Below are 25,888 nucleotides of genomic sequence, written 5' to 3'. Positions count from 1 at the left end.
CAGTGGTTTTGTTGCAAAATGACAGCACAACTTACTAGTAAAGTAAATAGTCAAAATCAAAATGCCAGCTGCTAATTGCACACAGCAGTGTTACAGCGAAGTTATTGTAGCATTCTGCATGCATGGTTTTTGTTGGAATAGAGCTTCTGTGGTAGTACCAGCGGTTTTCCTGAAGCTTTCATAACCTTTCTAGCATAACTATGTGCTGGAGGGGAAAAATAAATAATAATAGTAATAAAGCATTTAATAAGTACTCGGTATGAAAGGTCTGTTTGCTCTGGGTGTTGCTATCAGTATGACGGTTGTATTGAATGCTTGTTTTTATACAGAGTGGTAAATGTATATTTTTAGAGGAATTAAGGAACTGATTTTCTACTTTTAATTGTTCAAGAAATTCAATTGTTTTGATTAACTAAAAATTAAAGATAATGTGGTCCCTAGCACTGGAGAACAGTGATTGTATTTTTCCATTGTCTTTAAGTGAGATAGAATTTCTCCAAATAGCATGAAAGGATTCATGGAAAAGGGAAATAAAAGGGAAAAAAGTAATCATTATGATGCAAGAGAGACAAGATGATATTGTAACCCTTGCACTGTTTTCTGTTGTGTTATATCTTGTCTGGAATAAGAATTAGGTTCTAAGAAATGTAGACAAAACAGAATTGTGGATCTAGTCTGTCTTTGCCAGGGGAAAAAGTATTATGAAAAAACACATACTTTTTCCATAATGTTTAACTGTTTTTTGGAGTTTATTCCATAGGAAATGCACTTCTTGTGCCTTGTACATTTCCTGAACATGTTTTGCCTGTGTATGATTGTCCTGAAGTAAAGGAAACATACAGTGGTTAATTAGAAAGGGAAATATACTAGCCACTTTATTTGAGAACTCAAATGCATTTCTGACTGGGGAAGCACAGCAAAAAAATTGCCTTTTGAGCCCTTGAATGTTCCTCGGTAATATATCACACTGTCAGGTAAAAATAATTACTTTGGATGTACTATGAAATCTGTACATCTGTTGTGTATGACAGTGTTTTCTGTGCATGAATTGTTGCTTGCTTTTTTAGCAGTATCTACTTTGTGCACTAAGACATCATCAGGTAAATACATTTATGAATTTCTAACTTCATCCAAACTATGTATTTTATCCTGAATTTATGCTAAATAACAGCAGAATTACTTCTAGTATCATGTCCCTTGCTTGTTCCTCTCCACCAAAGCCAGCACACACACACACACACACAAAAAAAAAGTGAAAAACAAACTGTAGTCTAAACAGTGAATGAGAAAGTGGAAAAAATAAGGCAAATATTTAGAGGGACTACAAAGGAAGATTTACAGTCCTGTGTGTAAGAGCAACTAAATCCAGTGTAATCTGTCTTTGCCTCTAGGGTAAAGGAAAATAGTTTCACTCTAAGAAAGAGTTATCTGTGACTCACTGAAATTTGATATCTTGTTGCTCTTTTCATTGTTTGCTTTTTGTTTCACCGCATCAAAGAAAACATATAGGAGGTTGTTCAGTTATTTGCACTAAAATAAAGATGCTGTAATTAGTCCTTGAAGTCACAAATTCCTTACTGGAGGGAGCAAGTGGTTGTTGAAAGTTGTGGCATAATATGAATAGAATACATTGAATACAAGTGTAATTTCTGACTGTTACATGACATGATTTAAGAGATTGGTTTCATGTTTTATTCTGCTAGCCTCCGTGCATGTTACCAGACCCTTCCTTACTCAGGGATTGTGGAATTGCTCTCCTAATTAAAGACTACTCCCACGAATGTGCAGAATGGTGCATGTTTTATGAATATCACAAAAACACTATCGCTAACAAGGAACGCTTTTATTATTTCACCAAAAAATAGTACAGCATTGTAGGAAAACATGATGCTGAATCTGTGTGAGATGAAGCAGAACTTTCATATTTGTATAATTTCTTCTAACGTGTCTGTTTTGATCAAATGCTGCGATTACTTAATCTTGTTGATAATTGATCATGTGGCAAACAAAAATCTAATTTAGATAATTAATGTGTATCTTGGGATATGCCTCCAAAATGTTACTTACAGAAAGTACAGAAAATATTTGTACTTTCTACTTGATTTATCAGAAGGCAGCTTTTCTTATTAGGTATGAGCATTTGTTGTGCCTATATCTTGCTGCCCAAATATTACAGCTAAAAGTGTGGTAGAAAACTAGTGCATCATTTTATGTTTAATGTTACCTGAATTAAAGTGAAAGTAGAAGTGTTTCAGTCAGCTCTAATATATATAATGACTGGAGAGTGAACTCTTAAGCACCACGGCCACCACCAAGATGATGTAAACCTCTGTTACCTTGCCTTAGCTTAGCAGCTAGGCTGTGCCACTTGCCCTGTACAGTGATTTTTATTTAAAAAGAAAGCCAGATAGAGTAAGGATCTATAAGTTGGAAAGTGTGGATTTATTTTTACTTTTAAATTAGATTAATGCTATACTTGGATCAGAAACCAAGTCTCATTGGTTGGACTGTTGCAGGACTGCTTAAGTTACGGCACTGATTCATGGTTCAGTTTCTCTTTTTATTAAATGGTTTCAGCCATAGTTAATTTAGTTTTTAAAGAGCTTTCAGATCTGTGGCTAAAACACGTCAAAGTGCACAAAGGATCAGAAGGTGTAATGTGTCCGGCAGGTACTTGTTGAGGAAGAGCAGATGTTTTTTGAGAACGACAGTGTGTATAGCCTACCCTTTAGAGCAGAATCAGTTAACAGAATTGTGCAAATATCTTTTTTTTCTTATTTTTTTTTTGTAATTTCAGCATGCTGCTCCCCATATTACTCATATTACTAACGGTAAGGCCTTGCAAGCCAGTGCAAGTGCCATTAAGACAAGCACCATTCCAGTGATCAAGAGACAGAGGCAAAATTGGCTTGATGCTTCAGATGATGGTTTCTTCATAGCTACAGAAGAGACCAGGTAAGAGAAATTAAATCAAAGCAGGGAAAAGCAGGGAATGAGTCTTCACTGCATACATGTTATTGATCCACTATTTGAATAACAGTTTATGTCATTATTATTTGAGGTTGTGTTACAGTGAAGAGCCATGTTACATCAAAACATACAACCCATTTTTCATTCCTTGCATACATTATCAGTATTTCATAAACAAGACTTATCCAGTCAGGGTTACTTTTGTGTGGCAAAGATTAGAACTTTTAAATTATTATTAGTTGTAGTTTGAAAACAATGAAGTTTAATATCTCTCTGATCATTCAGCAAAATGCATGTGTATCCACAATGGAGGCTACACTTTGAAATATTCGGAACTTGAAAAATACATAGCACACAATAGAGAAGTATATAGCAGGCAGCATCTTTCTGGGATAGAAATTGATTTCCTTTAAAAACAACTAAGATATTTTTCAGTCTATCATTTCCAGATTAATTGGTAAAATCTAATGAATTTTTTGTTTTCCCACAAGAGTTTGATGTCACAGAAGAGTTGGTACTGGAGGCTCCTCTGCTCTTTTCTTCCTCATTCCCTGATTTAATTCAGACTGGGACAAGACGTTAGTCTTATTTTTGTAAATTCTCTTGTCTGGGCTGGTTATTTAAAACGCTTAAAAATCTAGCCTAGCTTTAAAGTAACTTAGGGCAAATAACATCAGACTAATCATTGCTTCTGAGGTTATTTCACAGACCTAGAAAGGCTGGCAGTTGAATAAAAATGTAAATAATAAAATAAGAGTAGGGAAAGAATATATGTAAATACGGAGCTAACAGAGGAAAATGTGCATACTTATTCTAGTTTATGGTAGTCACTGCTAGAGTAGCTGAAATATTTGTACATGACAATTTGGTGGCTATTTCAAGATAAATTAAATATGGTACCTTATTTTTCTTTTGCATGGGGAATTCAACAATTCAGAGATGATGGTAGGAGGATAAGCCTTTAGGCTTCTGATAACTCACTCAGTTATAAAATTGACTATTTTGAGAGTTGTTTGATACAGGCTATGCAAAGAGCTTAGTATCTGACTAATTCCTGGTGATTATGTCACCAACATTGAGACTGGTAGCCTAAGTCACTGGTTTTAGCACTTTTTTTCCATTTTTCCCTAGAGAGGTTCCTGTCAAAAGATGAGATGAGCCTTATGCTGACAGTCTCCGTCTCTCCCCACTGACCTCAGAGGTAGCCCAGATGACTGGTTTAGATGTTTAAATTCTGGGTGATTTAAGTATGGAGAGGTGAATTCTGCCTTTGCAAATACTCATCTGGGAGATAGCCCTGTTTGATCCCAACCTCACAAATCCCCCTCTCCAGCTCCATGGTTGCAGACAGCATTCCCTGGCCAGGGTTGATGTGGGAGATCAGCGCAGAACTTGCGTTGTCTTAACCCTGACACCAATGGCGGTGGGTAGGCAGGGGCTTGGTCCTCAGGCCTCTGTGTCTGCTGCTCTTCAAATCGTTAAAAAAAAATGTGAAGAGTAACATCTGAAATACCCTTGTATGGGGACCACAGGGCAGTAAGACCTCAATGACACTCCTTCAAAAAAAAAAAAAAAAGGCGGTGTCATTAAAAGTGGCATGCTGCATCACTTTGGCTGATGCTGAAGAAGTGAAGGAGGGAGTGCTCTAGGACTTGCATTGGAGGTAATTGGAGGTAATTGTAGTTAAGGAGTGAGCTGCCCCTTTACAGATTTTCCCAGTCTGACAAAAGCTAATGCTGTAGGTTCAGCAGAAGTATATAGACATGTATCTTCCTTCTGTGATAGAAACACACAGAGTAATAGTTCCTCATTCACATTAATCTTCAAAACTGCAACTAATGTGAGACAACAGCTTTTTATCCTTTGGAACTACATTTCTGTTCCTTCTTTCTCATAGATTCTCTCTCCCCCCCCACCCCTTTTTCCTTTCCCATCCCATCTCAGTTGGTTCCTTTCCTACATGAGGAATGTTTCCACCTTTCTAACTTCTTTCCTTTGATCCCTTGATTCCCTCCACCTGTATTCCAAGATTATTCGGAAGGGGTGGTGTAGCTTGTTCTCCTCAGCTCTAACTTGCCTCCAGTCCTTACAGCTCAAAGTGGAAAGCCCTGCCTGATCCCACTGCTCAAGTGTGCAGATGCTTAAGACAGCTATTAAATATTCCACTCCTTGAGGGAAGAAGGGAGAAGAGGGAATAGGCATTAGTCCCTGACAGTTAACCTGTTTTGTACTAGGAGTTCACAGAGATGAGCATGGCTGTGACACAGTTCAGTGTAACATGATAACAATGGGAAGACATATTTTATCTAGGGAGGAGATGATTGTGAAAAACCAGGCCATAATTTATCTGGTCCTGCCACAGAATGAAAAAATAAATAAATAAAAATCAGTTGCCAGTTTGCAGCTGTTAGATATTTAAATATTTGCTGAACACTCAGCTCCGAAATAATCATCTCATTTTAGTCAAAGTAACAACTTGTTCTTTAAGGCGTGTTTTCATACTCTGCTGCATCAGGATCTGGTCAGTTTTAGCGTGTGTATTCATTAAAAATACATGTAAAAAAAGCATATTTTCTTTTTGCAGGATGTAATTAGTATATTTTTTTCAATATTATATTTGGATTGCAATAGTACGTAGCAGTTTTCATTTCTCTGTCCTAAAACACTTTTACTTGTGCAGTGAACTAAGGTTTAAGATGCATATTTCTATAAAACCTTATGTGGGGAGTCCAGAGGGTAAATTTCCTCTGACTTTTAGCTAAAAAAATTATAACAATATAGTTGGTTGATATCTGAGGGAAAAAAGTATTATTATTACTGCTAAACTAAATGAGGTAAGGTAAGGTGAATATCTGTAGTTTCATTTTAAATGACATTTTAAATAAATGATTATCATTCTTGCCCACTCTGAATTTAAGCCCCAAATATTTTAATGTAAATTTAAATATTGTATATTGAATTGCTCACATATTCAGGTATTTGTAGTAATGGATGAGTAGGGATCTAAGTATTCAGAGAACAGAAAAGAATTACAGAAATTTGTCTAAAATGTCCAAGGTAATCCCTGGAATTACCCTGGAATTTTAAGACCATGCCCTGAATGCTTATCAGCATGCTCAGTGAATCTTCCCAATAAGTGTGTGTGTATATATATATATAATATATATATAAAATGTATATATGGCCCCAGTTTTACAATTTCATCTATGGTGACAGCCTGCATTTACCATTCAGAAGCCTTCCTGACGCCTGTGTGAGTCCAACTCACTTGGGATTTCAACATCTGTATTCAGTCACAGAATCAAAGCACAGGGATTAATCTAGGCAGAAAAGCAAGTGGTAGTTCAAGAGCACTTAACTTGATATTACATCGTGATTTTATGTTGAGCTTTACTGAATTTCATATTTTCATATTTTTCTTTATTCGTACAATTGCTGAATGAAGAAGGAATTCTCATTCGCTACTGTGAAATGAGTTGGTCAAGATTTTTTCTGAAGTGTAAATCTGTTTACACTGAAAAATCACTCTTTAAAGAGCCTTACATTTATCACTACTCACCAAGGGAGTCTCCTTACTTCTTTTTAATATACTTAGATATTAGCTGCTGGAATTGTCTTACCACTATGTGTATACTTTAGGATCATCCAAAAGTCTCATAATTATATAAGAGTTTTATTCTAGACATCGTACTAAATCACTGTTGCTGTAAGAGGAAGCTTTTTGTGTTTTATTCCCATTTTGATGACTAGCTGTAATGTAGATTCTGTTGGAGGCTCTGTTAGAGGTTAATGCAGAAAATGACTTCATTGCATGAAATGAAATTCTTTGTACTGAATTACCATTCTGGGACTTACATAATTATTGAAAAAAATAGGACAATACTTACTATGGTCTCCAGAAGTTTAATAAAAATGTAATATATCAGCTTAATATCTCTTGAGTTATATAAAACATTATCAGAATCTATGAATAAAACTAGTAATGTGAATAGCTGTTGGATGTCAAGGAAAGTGCATTTGTTGATTAAAACTTTTCTCGCCGTTCTAGGCATGCAGTGTGCATACAGTTCATATTGATAACAGAACACATGTGCATGCTGATGATCATATTAGTATAGGGACAGATAAAACATTGTGTGGAAAATTATTTTTTTTCAGCATTTGCATTATAAGAAATGTCTGGAAATGTTTGGCTGAATGGGTTATAGCAGCAAATTCCATATGCTTTCCCTTCATGGGCCAAAAAGCATATTTGCATATAGAACTGCAGTTGAATGACTCGATGCTTGTTTCCTTTCAGTGCTGAAGCAGTTAGAAACCTTCTCACGGTAAGTGCAACTCCATTGGGAATGAGTTAACTGCAACTGCTAAAATTAGAACGTGATCTTTAGCTGTTACCAGCAGACATTGCTTCCTTTTTGCTGATAAAATGATTTGAGAGGCATCCCTGTGGCAGCATTATATAGGCAATTTTCATATTCTTCACATCACGTTCTTTCTCCAAAACAAAAAGCTTCCTGTGATTTGTTGAGGTACTATGTAAGGATATCACAGTGGCTGTGATAATTACCGGTTACCACTCATTTTTATTTATGCATGTCTCATAGCACACACAAAAAGCTTAAAACTAAAGTTGCATGTTGAGAAAGAAGAGAATGTGATGCTCACAAACTAAATTCAGCAAAATGTTGTGTCTTGCCTTTGCCATCAGTGGTCTGATTCTCTTGCCGAAGTCGGGGAAACTAATTCTGGTGCTCCCAGCCCCTCGTGGCTCTGTGCATACTGCTAGCACTCATCACATTGTAGCTGTATCAGTCAGTGTAAACCCTAAATTCAGGTGAACCCAAATTTTGTTGTAAGTGTCACCCATATTCGAAGTTGTTAATGGCCTGCCATTGTTTCTTCTCCCTCCAATATAGGTTTTAATGATGAGGCCGGGCTCTGTGTTTGAGTTAACACTTTTAGCGTGTTTCTGTGAGAAAAGGGAAGATTGGAGGAGTGTCTTGTGCCTTGGGTCTGTGTTACAGAGGATCGGTGCAGGTCTAGATCAGGATGCCAGTGTTAACTACTCTGTTCCTTCTTCCTCTTCACACATGCAATTTTGCATCACAGAAATGCCCATAGACATGTTTATTCTGTTTAATTTTTAATTAAAAAATAAAAAAACTGTGCACAAAAAGTTGTTCAACTAAAAAATATTTTTAATGTATGTTCAGGGATGGCCTCTGCTTTTCATAGAGATGAAGCAACTTAATTCGACTTAGGATCCCAGTTTTGAACTTCACTGTAGTTGGACCCAGGGTGTAGTGTATTTTCATTTCTTACCTGCATGGAACTGTGGCCATGAGACCCCTATCCTGTACCTGACTGCATGGAGACACTTCGCTGCACCCTTGGAGAACCAGCTGCAAGTCTGAGAATGCTCTGCACCAGCTGCTACCCTCTAATCAAAAAAATAATCAGCCTCTAAGTTCTGGTTCCTTTACTTCTGCTGTATTCTATCACTGTCATACATCTTGAAAAGCAGGGATTATAGAATTAGAATATAGCCTTTAGGATTATACCTAATCCTTATTGATAGGATTGCAAATATCTCATTGATTGGCTGCATCTGAGTGCAGGCGAGCTTACCATCATTTCCAGTCACTGTGACAGTACTACAGATGGGGAATCTGCGGAGGAACTGTCCTTGCTCCAAGTAGTGGTCCTACTTGACTAGCTGCTGTTCAAAGTTACGCTTTGTTACTTTCATCAGAGTAAAAATCTCAAGTCTAACTTCTTCAGTGAACTGCTATTTTGATCTTATTTAGTGAGGACTATTCATGACTCATTTATTGTTCAACCTTATAAATCATAATTCTCCCTCAAGCTCTAGCTGAGGTGCTTTGACAGAATCACAGCCAGTGATACAGAAATTAGTTCATAATCGCTTGCCCTTTGTTTCTTATTGAGCAGTTTTCATGGACCTACAGACGTTTTCTTTCACTATGCATCTACATGTTCTTTTCCTCTGGCTCCTTTTATGATACCAGCTAAGTCAAAATAACATCATTATAATTGTACTAAAGTTTATTTGTTTTTAAAAACAGAATCATTAAATGAAACTAAAATCAACCTCACTTGAAGAATATGCAGATTTTTTTTTTTAATATTCAAAAGGAATAATACATGGAAAACAAAACCAAAAGTGCAGTGTTTCACCTACTTTCTGATTTAAGGATTAGTTCACTGTAAGTTATGCCATTACTTATTGCTGGTAGGTTTGAAGAGCATATGTTATTAAGAATTCTGCTTCGTCAGCCATCAGAACAAATAAAATACAATAATATTGGTTTGGAGCTTTGTATTAATCTGACATTTTAAAATGAGTATTTCAATGACATTGTAGTAAGCTATTCATCCTGTTTAAAGCTACATGGGAAGAGGAAGATGTTGGAGTGCTTACCTAGGACTTGGGAAAATACGATTCAGTTCGCTGCTCCCTCACAGACTTCCCTGAGAACCTCAAGTCTGTATCTCCAAGTCTTTGGATGACTAACTCCTACCAGAATTCATAAATACTTTGATGAAGATTGGGGGGTAATTCTCTGCATATCCTCTGTTCTCCATCAGATGAATTGTAATTTATTCTTTCAGGGAGCTGTTGTATGCAGAGCTAGTCAGAAGCCTTATGGGGAATCTCCTTTCAAAGAACACTTTTTACCTTTGTGGGTAACAAAATCTCCCAGAAATGCCATCTGCAGGTGTCCAGTAGCTGCTGACTGAAACTGGGTGATTTATTGGTTTCAGAGGTATCTCCACTGATTAGCAGGTGAAAATTAATTAGTCCACAGCCTCAGTGATGACAGCAGGGAGACAGGGGCTGTGAGCAGATGGTTGTAAATGACCTAGTTACTGCTGCCTGAAAAGTCACACAGTTGGATCTTGTAAACTGATCTTTTGGGATTCTACCCTGTTGTGAGCAGAAATTCACATATGCAGCCTCTCTATGGTGGCTTAGATACCAAAGTATACTTTGCAATTTCATTTTAGATAGGAGCTTGAATGTGGTTAATTCACATGACTCAGCTAAAGAGCAGTGACACATTTACAGGTGTTATTTAACCACTAGCACTCATCTCTGCTCTCTTTGACAAAAGTAATTTCACATTCAGACAGAAGCTACAGAAGTAGCCAGAGCATTTTATATTTGAGAGGGGAAATGTAATTTCCAAAATGAGATATATTGCAAAATTTTATTTCTGTAGGAAACTTTTTTTTTTTTTAAAAAAAAAAAAGGAACTGAAATGAAATACAGGGATTATAAGTGTATTAAGGATTGTCTTAAACACAGCTGTTGGTGGAGAAACTGCTGTAAAATTACTTAACTTTTCCAGAAACCTCATTCACTTTGTAAGACCTTCCAGACCCTGTTCAGCAAAGCCCTTAAATGTGTAAGGCTCCCACTGAGTGCAGCCAGGCAGCTCGAGTATGTCAGATAGCAACACACCTTATAAGTCAGATGTTAAATTGGGCTGTCATGCAATTCTTTTAACCTGTATTCTTACAGTTCTTGACAAACTTTGAGTTCCCTGCAGTCTGGTTGGCCATTTCTAAAGATTTCCCTTCAGAAGCTGTCTTTTGTGTTTGTGCAGAGGATTTGATGTAGCTGAACACAATCCTCTTTACAGGATGTTTTAACTTAAGGTCTTAGGGCTTATTTTTTGTTAGCTTGCTGCTCAGCTTTTTCCTAAATCCACATCCCCAGTGGGAATGTGTCACCTTATAATACCTGGTCTTCTATTGTGGGAATTAATATCAATTTGTTTTTAAACAGGAAAAAAAATCTATAAAGAAACATCTTTGGGTGTGAACCCAAAGGGACATTAATTAAACAACATTAACATTAAAGGGACATTAAAAAAGCCTTGGGAAACATATAAAGTAATGATGAAAATGCTAACTTGTTAGACCAGGATAGTCTTCCGCATATTTAATATCAAAGAAAAGATAAAGACAAGATTAATTATGGAGATGTTACCTATAGCAATGCTAGAATAAACCAGAGTTCAGAAGTAAAATTAGCTTTCTCTCACCATTCCTATTCCTAAACCACAGTTTATTGCATTAGATCTCAGCTATTGATGACTGTAATCCTCAAAAACTGCAAAATATCAATTTTCAAAGAGTTTTTTTTTTTTTCTTTTAATGATTTCTCTGCAGTGTTAGCAATAGTATTTAGTAGAAGCTGGATACAAGGTTAAGGATTATTTTATTTGGAGGCAGAGCAATAGATAGCAATAATGTGCATTTAGATACAGAAATTAGATTTGATGAACATACTGTTGTTACGTGTTACAGGTAAATATCAAAGATGATTGTAAAACTCTGTTGTGGTGAATATTTTGGAAATATGTCAGTGAAGCGCAGTCTTAAAATTCCCACAAAACTGACCACTACCTTTCATTTACAAGTTGCTCTGTATTGGTTTCTTAGTTTAGAATTACAGATAGAGGATTTACTTCTAAGTTATATATATATATATATGTGTGTGTGTGTGTGTGTGTGAGTCTATATTTTAGTGGATGCATTTAATTTTACAATTAATAATAATTAGCAATATTTAATAACATAATAATATAATATTAAATAATAATATTTAATATAAATATTTAATAACAAATATTGTTATTTTTCTCTGATAGGTTTTTAATACATTCAGATCTTTTAAATGAATGACCCTACAGCATTAATGCAAATAAGGCTGGGGGGCTGGGAGAAAAGAAGAAAAAAAAAAGTTCTCTTTTTGTGAAAAGCTTTCATAAGTAGCTACATAGGGATTATCAATGTAGAATACTGAAGAAAACATAATAATAGTGACTGTGAAAGCCAATCACAGAGATAAGTCACTTCTTGTCAAACATTTAAGGAGACTTGGCTGGTTTCATTACTTGTGCTATAGATAAGGGTTAAAAATATTTACCTGACCAAACACAATAAACGTGTTGTGCAAGTGATAAAAGCTCAGATCTGTGCATCACAATTCCTGTTGCCTCTGTTACATGACATGAGACACCAGACAAAGCATTTAACCTCTGAACCTCCTTTTTTTTTTGTCTGTGAACTTGAGTAATATGAATGAATGCCTACTCTCAAGGATGCTCTGCAGTTTTTAATTAGCCAGACCAGCAAGCACAGTGAGATACTGACAGGAAAAGTGCTGGCCATGACTGAAGAGCAGGATGAAATTTTCTTGCCCTAGTCAGAAAATGAACTAGAGTGGACCCTTGATAATATAAATGTTAAATAAAAAATCTGATCTGAAATGAAGATTACCTTAGAAATTAGCATGTCAAATAATTTTGTGGCAAAGCTTTCCTCTATTGGTGCCACAGTACAGATTTCTAATCTGTATTCTACATAGGAGCTTCTGTGTGTAGAGTACATACTGATCACACCAGAGATTGTTGCTGTGATGCAGGGCCCTAGGGGGACACTTCTGTGAAGGAAATTTTTCTCTCCAACTCTTTCTGGTAAGAATTATTAATTTTGATTTTCAGCCCTTGCTTAATAGCAAATAGCCAGAGTGCCAAGAAGCTCATCCAAATACACTCTATCAGTATATATATTATTCCAGGAAAAGTATCTGCATTATTGATAACATATTGATAAAATATTGTCATTTTTTATCAGCCTCAAATAATATTATAGTATTGTAAACATAGTATTCAGGCCAACAACCTTAGATGAAGTAATCAAACACAGTAAGAAAAGAAACAAAAAGGCTCAAAAAAAGCCATTTAAAAAGTTTTGTATTGAAAAAGTTCTAATAAATACTAAAGTGTTTATGATGGGGTGTTTAAAGTGTATCAAAACTGGAAAAGACAACAAAAATATAAGATCTTTTTTTTTCCTATGAAGCATATCATAGACAAATATTTTTCATATTCTTCAATTTCTTTCTTCATCATATTATTATTTTTTTTTTAAAGCAAACTATTAAACTGTGATCTTCCTCACAATTCCTTTGGGAATGAACTGCTAGACCCTGTGTCACCAAGGCATTTGGCCAGCATATGCCTAATTTAAGGGACATACCATCCAAGAAGTCAAATGTAATCATATAATTGAAACCAGCCAAAAAGTCTTTCTGAATCTATATCAAGATTCTGAGACTAGTCAGGTAAGGTCATCTGGGATTTATACGTATTTAGTAGAAGATATTTTTGAAAATGTTCAAAGTGGCATTTAATGTTGCTAGGGAAATGGCACTTGATGTTTGTAGCCCAAGGGCAGAAATCAGAAGCTGTATGTTCCAAACCCTTCTTAAAGGTAAAAAAAAAAAAAAATTGTCTTCTGGAATTGTGAATTACTATGCAAGACATTTGGGAAGTAGTTGAAAGCCTACATATTGATAAATTTGCAGTGGTCTTGTGTATACGTTCATGGAGAGGAGAGGTTAAGCAACTCTTCCTTTAATAGAGCAGGATTCATGTCTTAAACCATCTGAAGTCAATGGTAGCTAAGGAGAGGCTAATTAATCTCAGATAAAGTTCAAAGCAGCTGTCCCATAGCTCAGGTTACCTGTCTGTTGAAGCCTGAGCCATTGTTCTGTTTGAAAGTGTATGAATAATTTACTTTTTATCCATTCCATTGAACTACCTTTGCTAGGTCTTATCAGTTCTTAACCCCTCTACCAAGCTGGATGCTGTTGTTGAATGCTATGAATCCTAGGTAGGCCTTTTTCCCTTTAAGGGAAAAATTCTCTGAGGAACATATGGCTCTATGCATGCTTTTCTGATAGGCACTGCTGTTTGGTGTGCAATGGGAGATGTCACTGCTGAGTTAGCAAAACTGCTCCCAAGAACCAGGGCAAGTCCGTCCATTAATTAATCCAGCTGGTTAATCCATGTTGAGACCTGTGGTGTCTATCATTCCTACCACGTTGTATTCCTACTAGTGTTGTATTTAATTGTGCCTACCAGAAATCAGAGGGGGTGGGAAGTAGTACAGTGGAGTTGGTGCTGCCAGGTTTGGCAAAAAGTGATTGAGTTGGTGTTGAACTGAAACCGATGTGCAATCATTTTTGCCCTAGCTGTCTGCAATAGGTAAATTTAGTCTCTTGGTGGTAAATACCAAGCTCACAGATGAACTGTGAGAATAAGTCTATTGCTGATTGTTAAGATTTAGTCATCATGTGATGACTGATATATGACAGGGTCTATTTATAGTGCTTCTTAGGGGTTAAAAAATAAGTTTTTCTCAGTTCGAGCTTTAATCTGAAAAAAAAAAAAAACCAGCAGTAATGCTGAAAATAATACTGTGCACTTCTTTAATTTATTCTCTCTGAGAATCCTTAGATATCGTACAGTATTAATGAAATATACTGTTTCCAGATAAAATGAAAGCATGGAAAAACCTGATGGATGAGATGATTTTTCCAAAAGCCATCCCAGTTGTTTGCAGTAAAACCAATATTAGTAATTTCAGGAATAGGTGAGGTCCCTGTTGTTCTAGGCACTCTATAAATGCACACAAAGTGAAGGTCTCTGCTTCAAAGGAAATTTATCTGAGTAAATTTTAAACCAGCAGCAAGAAAGAGACAGAGAAGTGTATTATGCCATGCCGCAGTGCAAGCATGACATGATCACAGGAGTCCGTGCTTTAAACACTTGACCTGGGTTTTTCCTCCCAGTAAAGAAAATGCTCTAGAACATTTATTACTTTTTATATTCATAGTAGCTATAAGCTGTTGCTCTGAAACACAAAATGCCAGAGAAGCCTTCAATGTAGTATGGTGTTTGAAAATATTATATTAAGCTGCTCAGGAAGATCTGACACCATGATGTTTAACTGGTGTGTCTGTAAATTAATGTTCACAGAGGACAGTTTTCCTCTAAATATTCATGCCAAATTGGAAGATAACCAACAGCAAAGGAATATGTGTCATTGCTAAGAGGAGAAAAATAAGGCAAGCTATTACAACATTTAAATGATGTTGGAGCGTCTACAGCAGCATCTCTTTAATCTTATAAAGATCGTACCACTCTCTGCCATCTATATTAGTTTTATAATGGAACTAAGTGGCTTATGGCAAATGCTCTCCAGTAGCCTGATACTTATTAAAACACTTCTGATTTGTTTTGTAAATGAACATTTCACAAAGGAGTTTATTTTTAAAAAGCATATCAGCATCAACCCGCTTGTGCCTTCAAAGTAGCTTGTGCCTCCTTATTTTTGTAATTTTAAGGTTAGATCAAAACTTTAATGGAATATAGGTAAGCTTTTCCATAAAGTGCTGAGGGGAAAGAAACAAAAAGTCTAAATCAGCAAGCCAAATAGGTAAATAAAATGCAGCATTCACACTTCTCCTCATTTTCACCCAGGTAGAAATGAAGGAAGTAATGTGTTAGTCATTCTGGAATATGTCAGGTTTCAAAGGATCTGTGCCTACAGGTTCATCCCAGTTAAATTCTCTTTTAGCAGACTCAGCATTGCTCATGTTTTTGCCTTTCACTTTATTTAAAAGCCTGTTGAAATTAATGGAAAGACTATCAGACTCCAAAGATAGTACCCCACTTGTAATTTAATCCACTGAGTAATTATAGTGTACCTCTGGATAAAACAAACCCTCAGAGAAATTACAATTAAGTGTAATACCCCCCAAGGAATCATGATTACTTTGAAAATAATGGTGCTTTGCTCACTTTCAAAACAAGGTTTGTCATCTGCTAAAGTTTCAGCAGATCTTTACACACAATTCTCTCTCAGTAAAATCTTCTGCCATAACTTTATTTTGTATTCCTTCTTAAATAATGTTGGTATAGCCAAATAGAACAAAGTTGCTCCAGTCACCACAACTCAATGCAATGTTGAGGAGGCAGTACTGATACACAGCAGCTTATATATATAGAAGCAGTAACAGACAGATATGCCTGATATTAACAGAGCTACAGCAAGTAATGTCTTTAACTCAGGTTAGAAAAAGCTTGAAAAATGCATTCTTGACTAACATTGACTGAAGGTCACTTTATTTTATTCAAGTTTTAAAAACGCTTCTATTTTAATGCATGGCATTTAAGTAAAGAACTTTGAGTCAGCTTCTACAAATCAGAAATGTTGTTAGCAGCAATTCTATTGCTCAGAAATCTGGACATCACAACAGGTTATATAGGATTGTGCTTAACTTCAGCAGATGGTTAGTTGCATAGAATTCACTGAATCCCTAAGAAAGGCTTAGTTCTTTGATTTTTTTTTTTTTTTTAACGTCTGGTTACATTTAAGCATGGCATGAGTGTCCTATTCAGCCTAACTATTCTTTCTACCCAGTATGTTACAGTCCTTGCATAAAACTTGAAAAGATAAAATACATCTTAACAGTATGTAGTACTTATGTACATTTCCATATTTCTCTGAATAGCTGCTAGAAGTCTTATTTACCTTTATCTACAGTTACTGTCATGCAGACATAAAGAATTTGCCATCTTCCCACATTGGCAGCAATGCATCACATTTGACATAAAAATGAGCATAGTGAGCATTATATACCAATCACCTATTTGAAGGTTTGATTTACTTTCCAACCTTTGGTCTCAGGAGGACTAGAAATACAATGCAAAGGCTTTAAAATATTTTTAAATTAGCATTTCAAATGAAGTCTTTAATGCATCATGCTTCAAGCACTCATGCAAGAATCAAAAGAAAAAGCAGGGGAAAATAGCAATTACTCTTTCCTAACAACTGCAAAGGATGTTATCATCACTACAGATATTAAAGCCATTTACTTGCCACCACCAAATAAAAGCTTTATGTAATTAAAACATATGGCTGGTGTTAACTCAAAAAGGGACAGGAAATTGAACATTAAAGGTGACTCTGCCCTTAATTTGTTGTATTGCTTAGGGAGGGAGGAAAGCATGTTGAAGTGTTTTGAGAGAGAGAGGGACCAACAATGCCAACAATGTTATCTTTGAATTTCCTGCCTTTCATCAGTTACTATTACAACCCGCATGCTCAAATGTTAATAAAAAAAAAAAAAAAAAAAAAAAGCTGAAGGGTTGTAAAACCTTATCAGTGACTATTAAAAAGTTTATCTGTTTTTAGATGCTAAAGTCTTCAGCGTAGTCAGTTTCCTCCACCCTGTATATTTTTACAGTAAAAAGAACCAGGTTTGGGTTTAGCAAAACAATTGTTCAAATAGCATGTTTAATGAAGTCAGTGGAAATTTCCATCTTTCCAATTTTATTTTTGAAAGGCTATATCCCAGAAAGCTAATTTCTGGAATCCTGTTTAATCACAGTCCTGTTTAAATAGAAGTGCTGGATTCTCCTTTCAGAGTGCATAGATTAGGCCTTCTGACAGCCTAAATAGAGCTACTTTCATTAATACCAACTGAAGAGCTCAAACTGTTTTTGCAGTTTGCTTGATGCAGTGCTGATGACCTCCCCCTTTTTAATTCTGCCATTTTTCATGCTAGTTTAGAACCAGTATTTAATAACTGCATCTTTTGACTTTACTGTCTTTATTTAATAGTCTTAAATCTTAATCCTAATACTTTAGCGTTCTTATATTTAGTGTGAACTGCCAATTACTTTCAGTACTAGGAACTACTTGATGGTTTATGAAGTTGCCATATTAAGAATTCAGATGGGTGAACTATTCTCTAACATTTCTATAAACTGTGGGCTTCTCAAATGACTAACGATCACATTAGTTCTTTAAATAAATGCAAACTTCTGCAAACAAATGTAGAATCATAGAATAGAATCACTTAGGTTGGAAAAGACCTCTAAGATCGTAAGTCCAACCTAGCGCTGCCATGTCTACCATTAAACCATGTCCCTAAGCATCACGTCTACGTGTCTTTTGAATACCTCCAGAGATGGTGACTCAACTAACTCCCTGGGCAGCCTGTTCCAATGCCTCACAACTCTTTCAGTGAAGATTTTTTTTCATAATATCTAACCAAACCTTCCCTGGTGCAACTTGAGGTCACTTCCTCTTGTCATATTACTTGTTGCCTGGGAGAAGAGACCTACCGCCACCCTGTTACAGCCTCCCCTGTTACAGCCTCCTTTCAGGTAGTTGTAGAGAGCAATAAGGTCTACCCGAGCCTTCTTTTCTTCAGACTAAATGACCCCAGTTCCCTCAACTGCTCCTCATAAGACTTGTGTTCCAGGCCCTTCACCAGCTTTGTTGTTCTTTTTTGGATACACTCCAGGGCCTCAATGTCCTTCTTGTAGCAAGGGGCCCAAAACTGAACAGAGTGCTTGAGGTGCAGCCTCCCCAGAGCCGAGTACAGGGGGACAATCACTTCCCTAGTCCAGCTGGCCACCCTATTCCTGATACAAGCTAGGATGCTGTTGGCCTTGACCACCTGAGCATGCTTCTGGCTTATATTCAGCCAGCAATCCACCAATACCTCAGGTCCCTTTCTGCTGGGCAGCTTTCCAGCCGCTTTTCCTCCTGCCTGTAGCTCTGCATGGGGTTGTTGTGTCCCAAGTGCGGGACCCAGCACTTGGCCTTGTTGTCCTTGTCCCATGGGTCCAGCCTATCCAGATCCCTCTTGCACTCGTGCTTAATTTGGTGTTTGCAAAATTTTCAGAGGGTGCACTTGATCCTCTCGTGCAGATTGCTGATAAAGATATTTGAAGAGAGCTGGCCTCAACACTGAGCCCTGGGTTACACCACTTGTGACTGCCATCCAGCTGGATTTAACTCCATTCAACACAACTCAGAGAAGCAAAATACAGTGATTGTGAGAGTTCTCCCAGCTGCTTATAGAATATTTCCTCTCCCTCTTCATCTTGGCTGGGTGGTCTATAAGAGACTCCCATCATGACATCGGCCTTGTTGGCCTTCCCCTTGATTGTTACCGATAAACCTTCAACCCCATCATTGCCATTGTTCAGCTCTAGGCAATATGAACACTACTTAACATCAAAGGGCTACCCCACCTCTCCCTCCTAGTCTATCCCTTCTGAAGTGTTTATAGACAGCCATTGCAGCACTACAGTCATGTGAGTCATCCACCATGTTTCTGTGATGGCAACTGTGTCATAGCTTTTCTGCAGTACAATGGCAACTAGCTTCTCCTGTTTGTTCCCCATTCTGTGTGCCATGGTGTAGATGTACTTCAGTGGTCTAGCAATCCCATCACCTTTCCAGACAGAGAAGACCTAATTCCTATGTAACCATTCTTAGGCACTTCCATGATAAATATATCAGAAGGGATCCAGTTCTTTAAGCTTTTTCTGGAATGATCCCCGTTATAATCATTGCAGATAACAGGTCTTGTCTATTAACATAGATTTACCAAACATAGCTGTCTCCTCATTTTAGAAGTGCATATTTCTACCAGTCTCGGGTTAAATTTCTATGATTTTACCATTCTGGATGCAATTTCTTGTCAATATATTGAATATCTTCTTAGGCCTAAAAAAGAAGACCATGTAAAGTAAGTACTCAAACAGTAAATTTGTTTCTCTGTGGACTGCATGAATAGCCTAAGCTTTCCTTTCTGGGGATTAATTTTCTTTTCTTTTATTGTGCTTATTACTGAATGATGTTAAATTCCAGTTTGTTATTGTAGGCCATAAGATGCTGATGACATCCAACCTTCAGGCAGCCAAGGCAAATACTTCCCTGTACCTTTCATATACATGAACCAAAATAGGTGTATTTTTCAGGCTCTCTCTAACTTCCAAGATCATGATATATTATTCTGATTTGGGGCTTTTTGTTTTGTCCTTGATTATGGTCTCTTCTGTGTCTCATTTACTTGATTGGAAGTTTAGATTTCTGAGGAATACTCAACCAGCAACTAAATCTGCGTTGAAAATTTAACATGCAAAGAAGAGCCTGTTTAGTACTCAATGAGAGTATGTTTTAAGCTGTCCCTGTATTTTCAATGTTAGGTGCCACCATTTTCCAGTCTCAGAGTTAGCAGCCTGTTAAGATGAAAGGGACAAATCACTTTGTTACTGTGTCAAAGCCTTGATGCACCTTGATGCAATTCAGCACTGTGTAGTTTGCAATCGGGTCAGATTTTCAACTTGGAAAGTTTGAATTAGAAGGCCTGGTCTCTCTAAAGTTAGAGGACATCATTCACTTTAATTACATAAGCTCAAAATCTCTGTAATTTATAAACTATCTAAATGAAAGCTGGGATAATGGACTTGAGTGAATTCAGAAAATAAGCAATTTTCCACCAACATTTAATATTCTGGACTCTGCCAGTGAAGATGGTTCTTGACATACTCTGTGTGTGTCATTTCTGTGATTTCTGCTACTTTACTCCATATAGTCAGCATTATGATTTTGATTTATAATAATACAGAGGCAACAGAGCAGTTGGAACCTAACAAAGCTTTTTGTGTCAGAATTAGTTATCCTTGCATGAAATTATAATACAAACAACATGACCACCTGTAGTTAGTATGTTTGACTAAAATTAAAGTGAATTTATTGCACCTGAAAGGCACAAGTTCAAAAAGCACAAAGACGCCGGTGATCCATTACTTACAGAATTAATGCAGTGAAATTAACACTGAAAATTGCTCCCAGTCCATCACTTTTGTAGAAGTAACACATTCACTTGAGTGCTAATGTGGTTCTTTCTTCTGTGATCCTTCATTCCTATATTGAAATCACACATAAGGACTCCCTGTTTGAGCATTCTGGCCTAAGATTTCATATAATGTTGTCCAAATATTGTCTAACACCAATTCACTTTTCACTGAGCAATTATCAGTTACTAGTTGGAGGCAACTGTGAATCATCAGTTGATGGCCAGGGCTCACTCTTGTTGACTGCAAGTCTCTTTTCCTTGAACTAGCCTTCCTGCTCTGGTAAGAGTATTTGCTTGTTTGTTTGTTACTGACTCTCGAGCAGTCTGTTAAAGACTGAGATTTACCTCTCTTGTTGTCTCTCTCTTCTTTCTCTCCTTTCTCTCCTTCCCTCCATACAGAAAAATCCGTAAGAAGTTTACCAGATGGCAGCTGAAAAGAGCTTCCAGAACACCTTGTTCTCCAATCATTGCAAAGACAAAGTCTCTCATGAACAATAGGCAGGCACGAACAGAGCCAAGAACCATCATGCACTGAAGATATAACAGCATCAGCACCATAATCATGTCAAAACCTTAATTATGAATGCAGATACAACAGGACCTTCCACATCTTCAGGACAGACACACTGTATGGACATGTTGTGGTTGGGTTCTGTGTTCTGGGGAGGATCCAACAGCAGCTCTTGTTTTCCCTTGCCTCTGCAAGGGCTACTTCTGATTCGCTGTGCAAGCCTATCAGTGATCATCCTGCTATATTCCCCTCATTCCCCATCATCAGAGTTGACTGGTCAGGGAGGGACTGTTCACACTGACCACAGGGAGTATGGATGCAGAGTACACCCACTGCGTTTATCTATGTCTTCTAGTGGTGTGATATGAAAATAGGCAGCTTTCAAAACTATTGCAGTGTCTTTGAAGCAGGATTTAGTCTTTAGGGGCTGCACTTTCAAAATGAGCTGCAGACTGGGTATTTGAAATTTACAGTATCATCTTGAGTCACTTTGGATTTAATTTTCTGATCTGCTGATCATCCAAAGGCTGAAATGTGGAGAAGGAGTTCAGCAGTTTGGAAACTTAGACCAAGTTAGGCAGTGCCCAGAATTAGTGTCAAATTTTCAAAATGTTGGCCATATTAACTTCGGTTAAAATACTGGAAAGTATTATGTGTGGCAGTGAACATCTAGCTGGACAAGTTGCATGTGTAAGAACTGGTCCAATTTTCTATATATTTGCAAACATCCACCTATTTCTTTGGGTGTTTTTGGCATTTCTTGAAGTCTATTCCGAATAGTCAAAACCAGCAAAATGCAATTCCCAGGAAAACAGAGGAAATAGAGTATTTCCTATTAACAAAGCCTCTCCGCAAAATAATTACTGCATTTTTATACATCAGGTTAAGAAAGTTGTCTTGCAGAATGCTTTGAAATTCATACTTGTAAGGCTACAGGTAGACACTTACCATGGAGAGATGATGTGCCTTTTGTAACTACTTGTAGGAAGCTGTCAGTCCCCCTGTAAGTGGGAATGGCAACAGAGGCAGGTCTTTTTTCTACTCAGGTACTTACAGGTGAACAATCTTTGCCCTACTTTGAAATCAAGAGGCAACCAGTGTGTAGCACTGCTGTGTAAACCTAGCTGAGATATGTTGATTATCTGAGGCAAATTATGTCCTTCCTTAGATTTGGTTTCCATATGTTTTTTCAGAGGTAGTCAGCCACTGAACACATCACAATAAGCTGAGATGAGCTCCAAGACTTTTTTTTTCCTAGTTCTTTACTAGGTAGCTCTAACAGTATAGTACAGATGTCAGGTTTTCATCTGGTTGTGGATGTGTACCCAGCTCTGTGGTTAGAAGGACAAACGTGTAAGTGGTGTCTCATACCTCTGGGTTTTTCAACCCCCTCCCCCAATTATTTGTCCCCCGTGCAATTTTCAGTTTCAGCCTGAAAGAGCATCTGTGATACCAGCCTATAACTAGCTGTGATGTCCATGTCAGATTATCTCTTGAAATGGTCATCCAGATGCTATCTCAAAAAAGAAAGCACATTGACCTCCTGAAAGGACTTGCTGATGATCTCCCAGAGTGATGGATCCAGGTCTTGTCCACTGTCCTTCACCAGCAAGAAAAGGGTGAATATGAAGGAGACACTGTGACACGAAGTGCTTTTAGTACCCTTAGCACCCTAGTGAATGTCACTGATTGGGAATCGATTGGAGAAGACCTGGGATTCATCTGCTTACAGTTCTTGCCAGTAGCCACTGAAGTGTGCTGCCCTAGGAGTCTCTTCTATCCACACGATCTGCTTTTTCCTCACAACAGGAGGGCTTTTCATCAGATACTGAGCGGAGACAACCTATTCTTATTAGTAAGAATTGCCTTTATTAACTGCGACATATGGAAACACCTTCTGTATAATTGCTTCCTCACCCATTAAAATAAAGAAAACATGATTATTCAGCAATCTGTTTGACTGAAAGTATGAAAAACATGAACAGAAAGAGCTTTCTCTCCCTCAGGCACCACTGAAATCACACACAGCAGACTCATTTTCAAAGTGTCATTTGCTGTAAGGTGATGGATTTTTTACCCTGCCTTATTAAGCTTGTACTCAAATTATTTCTTTTAGTCAGTGTGCTACAATGTCTAGCTAGTATTTTGTAAAATCTGTGTGTTTCTGCTTTTGACAAAAATATTAGCATTTGTAATAGTGTGTTGTGAAGTCATTTTTTCTTCTTTTCCTCTGAGGAGCGAGAGATTCCTAACGCAACTCCCTGTTACGCAGCCTGATACAGCTATCTTTTGCATCAAGCATCCAAGGTAAGGAAGAACCCTCCTTTGCAGTTTCAAGCTGAGGCACTTCATCTGGATACTCTGGCAGCAATGCTGTGCCCCTGCCTGGCAGAGTCATTTCACAGGTTGCAATAGCCAGCCCTTGGGGTGGGTGAAGCAGTGACGAGACTGTCTACTGAAATAACTTCGGTTCCATCTTTAAACTGCTTCGCATGCAGCTGCATAGAGACCTTCCTTCCCCTAAAATGCAGACAGTGCACAGAAAACTGCACGCCTGTGTATTGCATCTTTGTCTTTACCTGCTCTCTCTCGGTCTTACCTTTCATGTAAAATGTTCTCCAGGATGGAAGCAGGATTTACCTGTGAATTTCAACAGAAAGCATCGATGGACAATTAGATGAAGATGTGTTCCTGCTAGGTTTGGGCATAAAAACTTTTGTAGAAATTGTGACAGTTCTTTCCACAGTGTCTTGCAATTCCATGCTGTCTGTTGTTAAAGATTTTGTTCTACTGACCTTGAGCAAAGATGATACATTCCTGTGTAAGTTATAACAGTATATCCACAGCAAATCAGAGCTCAGTACTGTTTTTATCAAGCTTCTCAAGCTAGTTATTTTAAACCTAGCAAACATATCTCAGTCATCAACAGTGACACTGAGTATAAACATAAACCTCAGAAGCAAGGACAAGACATTTGCTTCTTACCATGGATGTGAGCAAGAGAATTAAGGCAGCTTCAGCACTGCATTTGCAATATGATTTATTTTCTTGTTTGCTAAATAAGAAAGCTATCTGAAAATCTGCCTCTGCTCTTACAAATATGGAGTTAGAAAACCATGCGAAATGCATTTTCTTTTTGTGTTCAGAGGTCTCATAAAGAGTAAGAAGATTTTGTTGAAATTTAAAATGTCCTTGTTGCTGATTTCAAGTATATAGCTATTCTGCACTCTTGAAATATTTTTGTATATTTTTTCAGATTATTTTTAAAGGCTATTACTTAGTGATAGAAGTTTGGTTGTATAGGACGGAAAAAATGAGCTCTTGAAATACTTGAAATGTATTGGTGACATTAAAACTACATCTTTTAAACCATTGCTTTGATCAAAAGCAAATATAGCTATTGTTTCTACAGTCCAAAACTTGCAGCGTGGTTTGAAAAAGTGGAGATTGAAAATGAAACGAAGAATAAATGAGTAGAAAAAAAAAAAAAAAGAAATGGAATCTGCACTTACAGAATGTGCACTTTTTATTAATCTGAAGCAAGAGTTTTTATAAATATCATTTTAACCTAGGTACTTTCCTAATTATAAAGTTTTAAATAAAATGGAATGGCTGCATAGTAGTTTCTGATATAGTCACAGCATAACATCTTACAGCCTCATGCAGAGAACAATTGTACTCCTTCAGAAATATTATATTGCAAAGTAGAATACAGTGGACACAGTGTATTTATATATGTGTACTGCTATGGTAATGGAAGCATTAGAATCCTCTGGAAATGTCAGCAAAATTATACTCATTTTTAATTTTTTCTTGAAGGTCTTTTATATAAACCCGTGTCTTCATAAACCAGAGTGGGTGTCAAGAGATCTGAGTTTATATAACTGCACAGTGGAATTTTTTGGAGTAAGTCAGGACTTTTTTATTCAAATGTTGCATGTTGAGGGAGGAAACCTAATTTTGGAATACATGGGGTTTGGATAAGAGTTTTGAGATTGTACTATACAGTGATCAACAAATTTGCAGAATATGCTCCTGCTGCTCATAAAGTTTTAACGGTTGGAATTGAAATACAGTATTGAAGATTAAATAAAAAAGAGAAGCATAAAGAAGCATGTCATTTTTTAAAAAATCGATTGTTTAGACTGAAAGTGAATTTCTCAAGGGAATGGTAGAACTGGGAGGCTCAGTGCTGAGTGTTTGAGGATGTAGAGCACCTTAGAATGAAACATAGTACTATCTGATTTGCATTAAAGTGTCTGTGTACAAGCTTTGCGACTCTTGGCCCTTTTTGCAGGAAACCAAATTTCTGTGTTGGCATTATTTTCTAGTAGTCTATTCAGTAACCAAAAAACCTGACATTTGATGAACAGTTAAACTGCACTAGTTAAAGACACAAGTAGTTGAACTGGAGATTAGGAGGGAAGATTCAGAAGACGGAGATGGAGAAGTGGTGTTGGTCATTGCATTGGAATTAGAAAAATTCCTAGGATTGAAATGAAATCTAAGTGAAAGGACCACATAAAATTCTAAAATACAGTGCATTGGCACATCTGAACCTTGCAGGTCTGTGTTAGTGTCAAAAAATTAGCCTGTTTTTAATTTGGTAGCATCTAGAACTGGTGGCTTCTGTGAGGATATGGAACGTAAAGTGAATATTCTTCCTTACTAACATCTTGAAGTAATTTCCTCAAACAAGCTGGATGTTTGTTCTGCAGAGAAGGACATCCATGCACAGGGCTTCTGAACAGAAGTAATGGCTGTTACTTCACGGGTTTGTCCAAGGTAATTCTTTCCAACTCCTAATGTTCCATCTACCTTGGGGAAGTTGTGCTTTACATGGATCCATGCTGCTTGAT

At 37.1% G+C, this 25,888-nt stretch overlaps 1 protein-coding gene across 10 annotated transcripts in view; it reads left to right on the top strand.

Moving 5' to 3' along the window:
• The window catches only part of MTA3 (metastasis associated 1 family member 3), a 156,519-nt gene extending 131,998 nt beyond the window's left edge, over nucleotides 1-24,521 (top strand). For 7 of the 10 annotated variants that reach the window (XM_027454127.3, XM_072035754.1, XM_027454132.3 and 4 more), the window contains 2 exons: nucleotides 2,798-2,955; nucleotides 20,918-24,521. In XM_027454127.3, the coding sequence (XP_027309928.1) occupies nucleotides 2,798-2,955; nucleotides 20,918-21,053 (294 nt within the window). In that variant the 3' untranslated portion in view covers nucleotides 21,054-24,521. Of the gene's footprint in view, nucleotides 1-2,797; nucleotides 2,956-7,270; nucleotides 7,299-20,917 lie in introns of all 10 variants that reach the window. The other 3 variants (XM_072035753.1, XM_027454126.3, XM_027454131.3) reach the window with 3 other exon arrangements.
• The last annotated feature ends 1,367 nt before the right edge of the window (nucleotides 24,522-25,888 follow it).

The sequence above is a fragment of the Anas platyrhynchos genome, chromosome 3, assembly GCF_047663525.1.
Source record: "Anas platyrhynchos isolate ZD024472 breed Pekin duck chromosome 3, IASCAAS_PekinDuck_T2T, whole genome shotgun sequence".
NCBI classification, from domain to species: domain Eukaryota; kingdom Metazoa; phylum Chordata; class Aves; order Anseriformes; family Anatidae; genus Anas; species Anas platyrhynchos.
The sequence above is the reverse complement of the archived record's forward strand: the minus strand, read 5'-3'. Positions and strand labels throughout refer to the sequence as shown.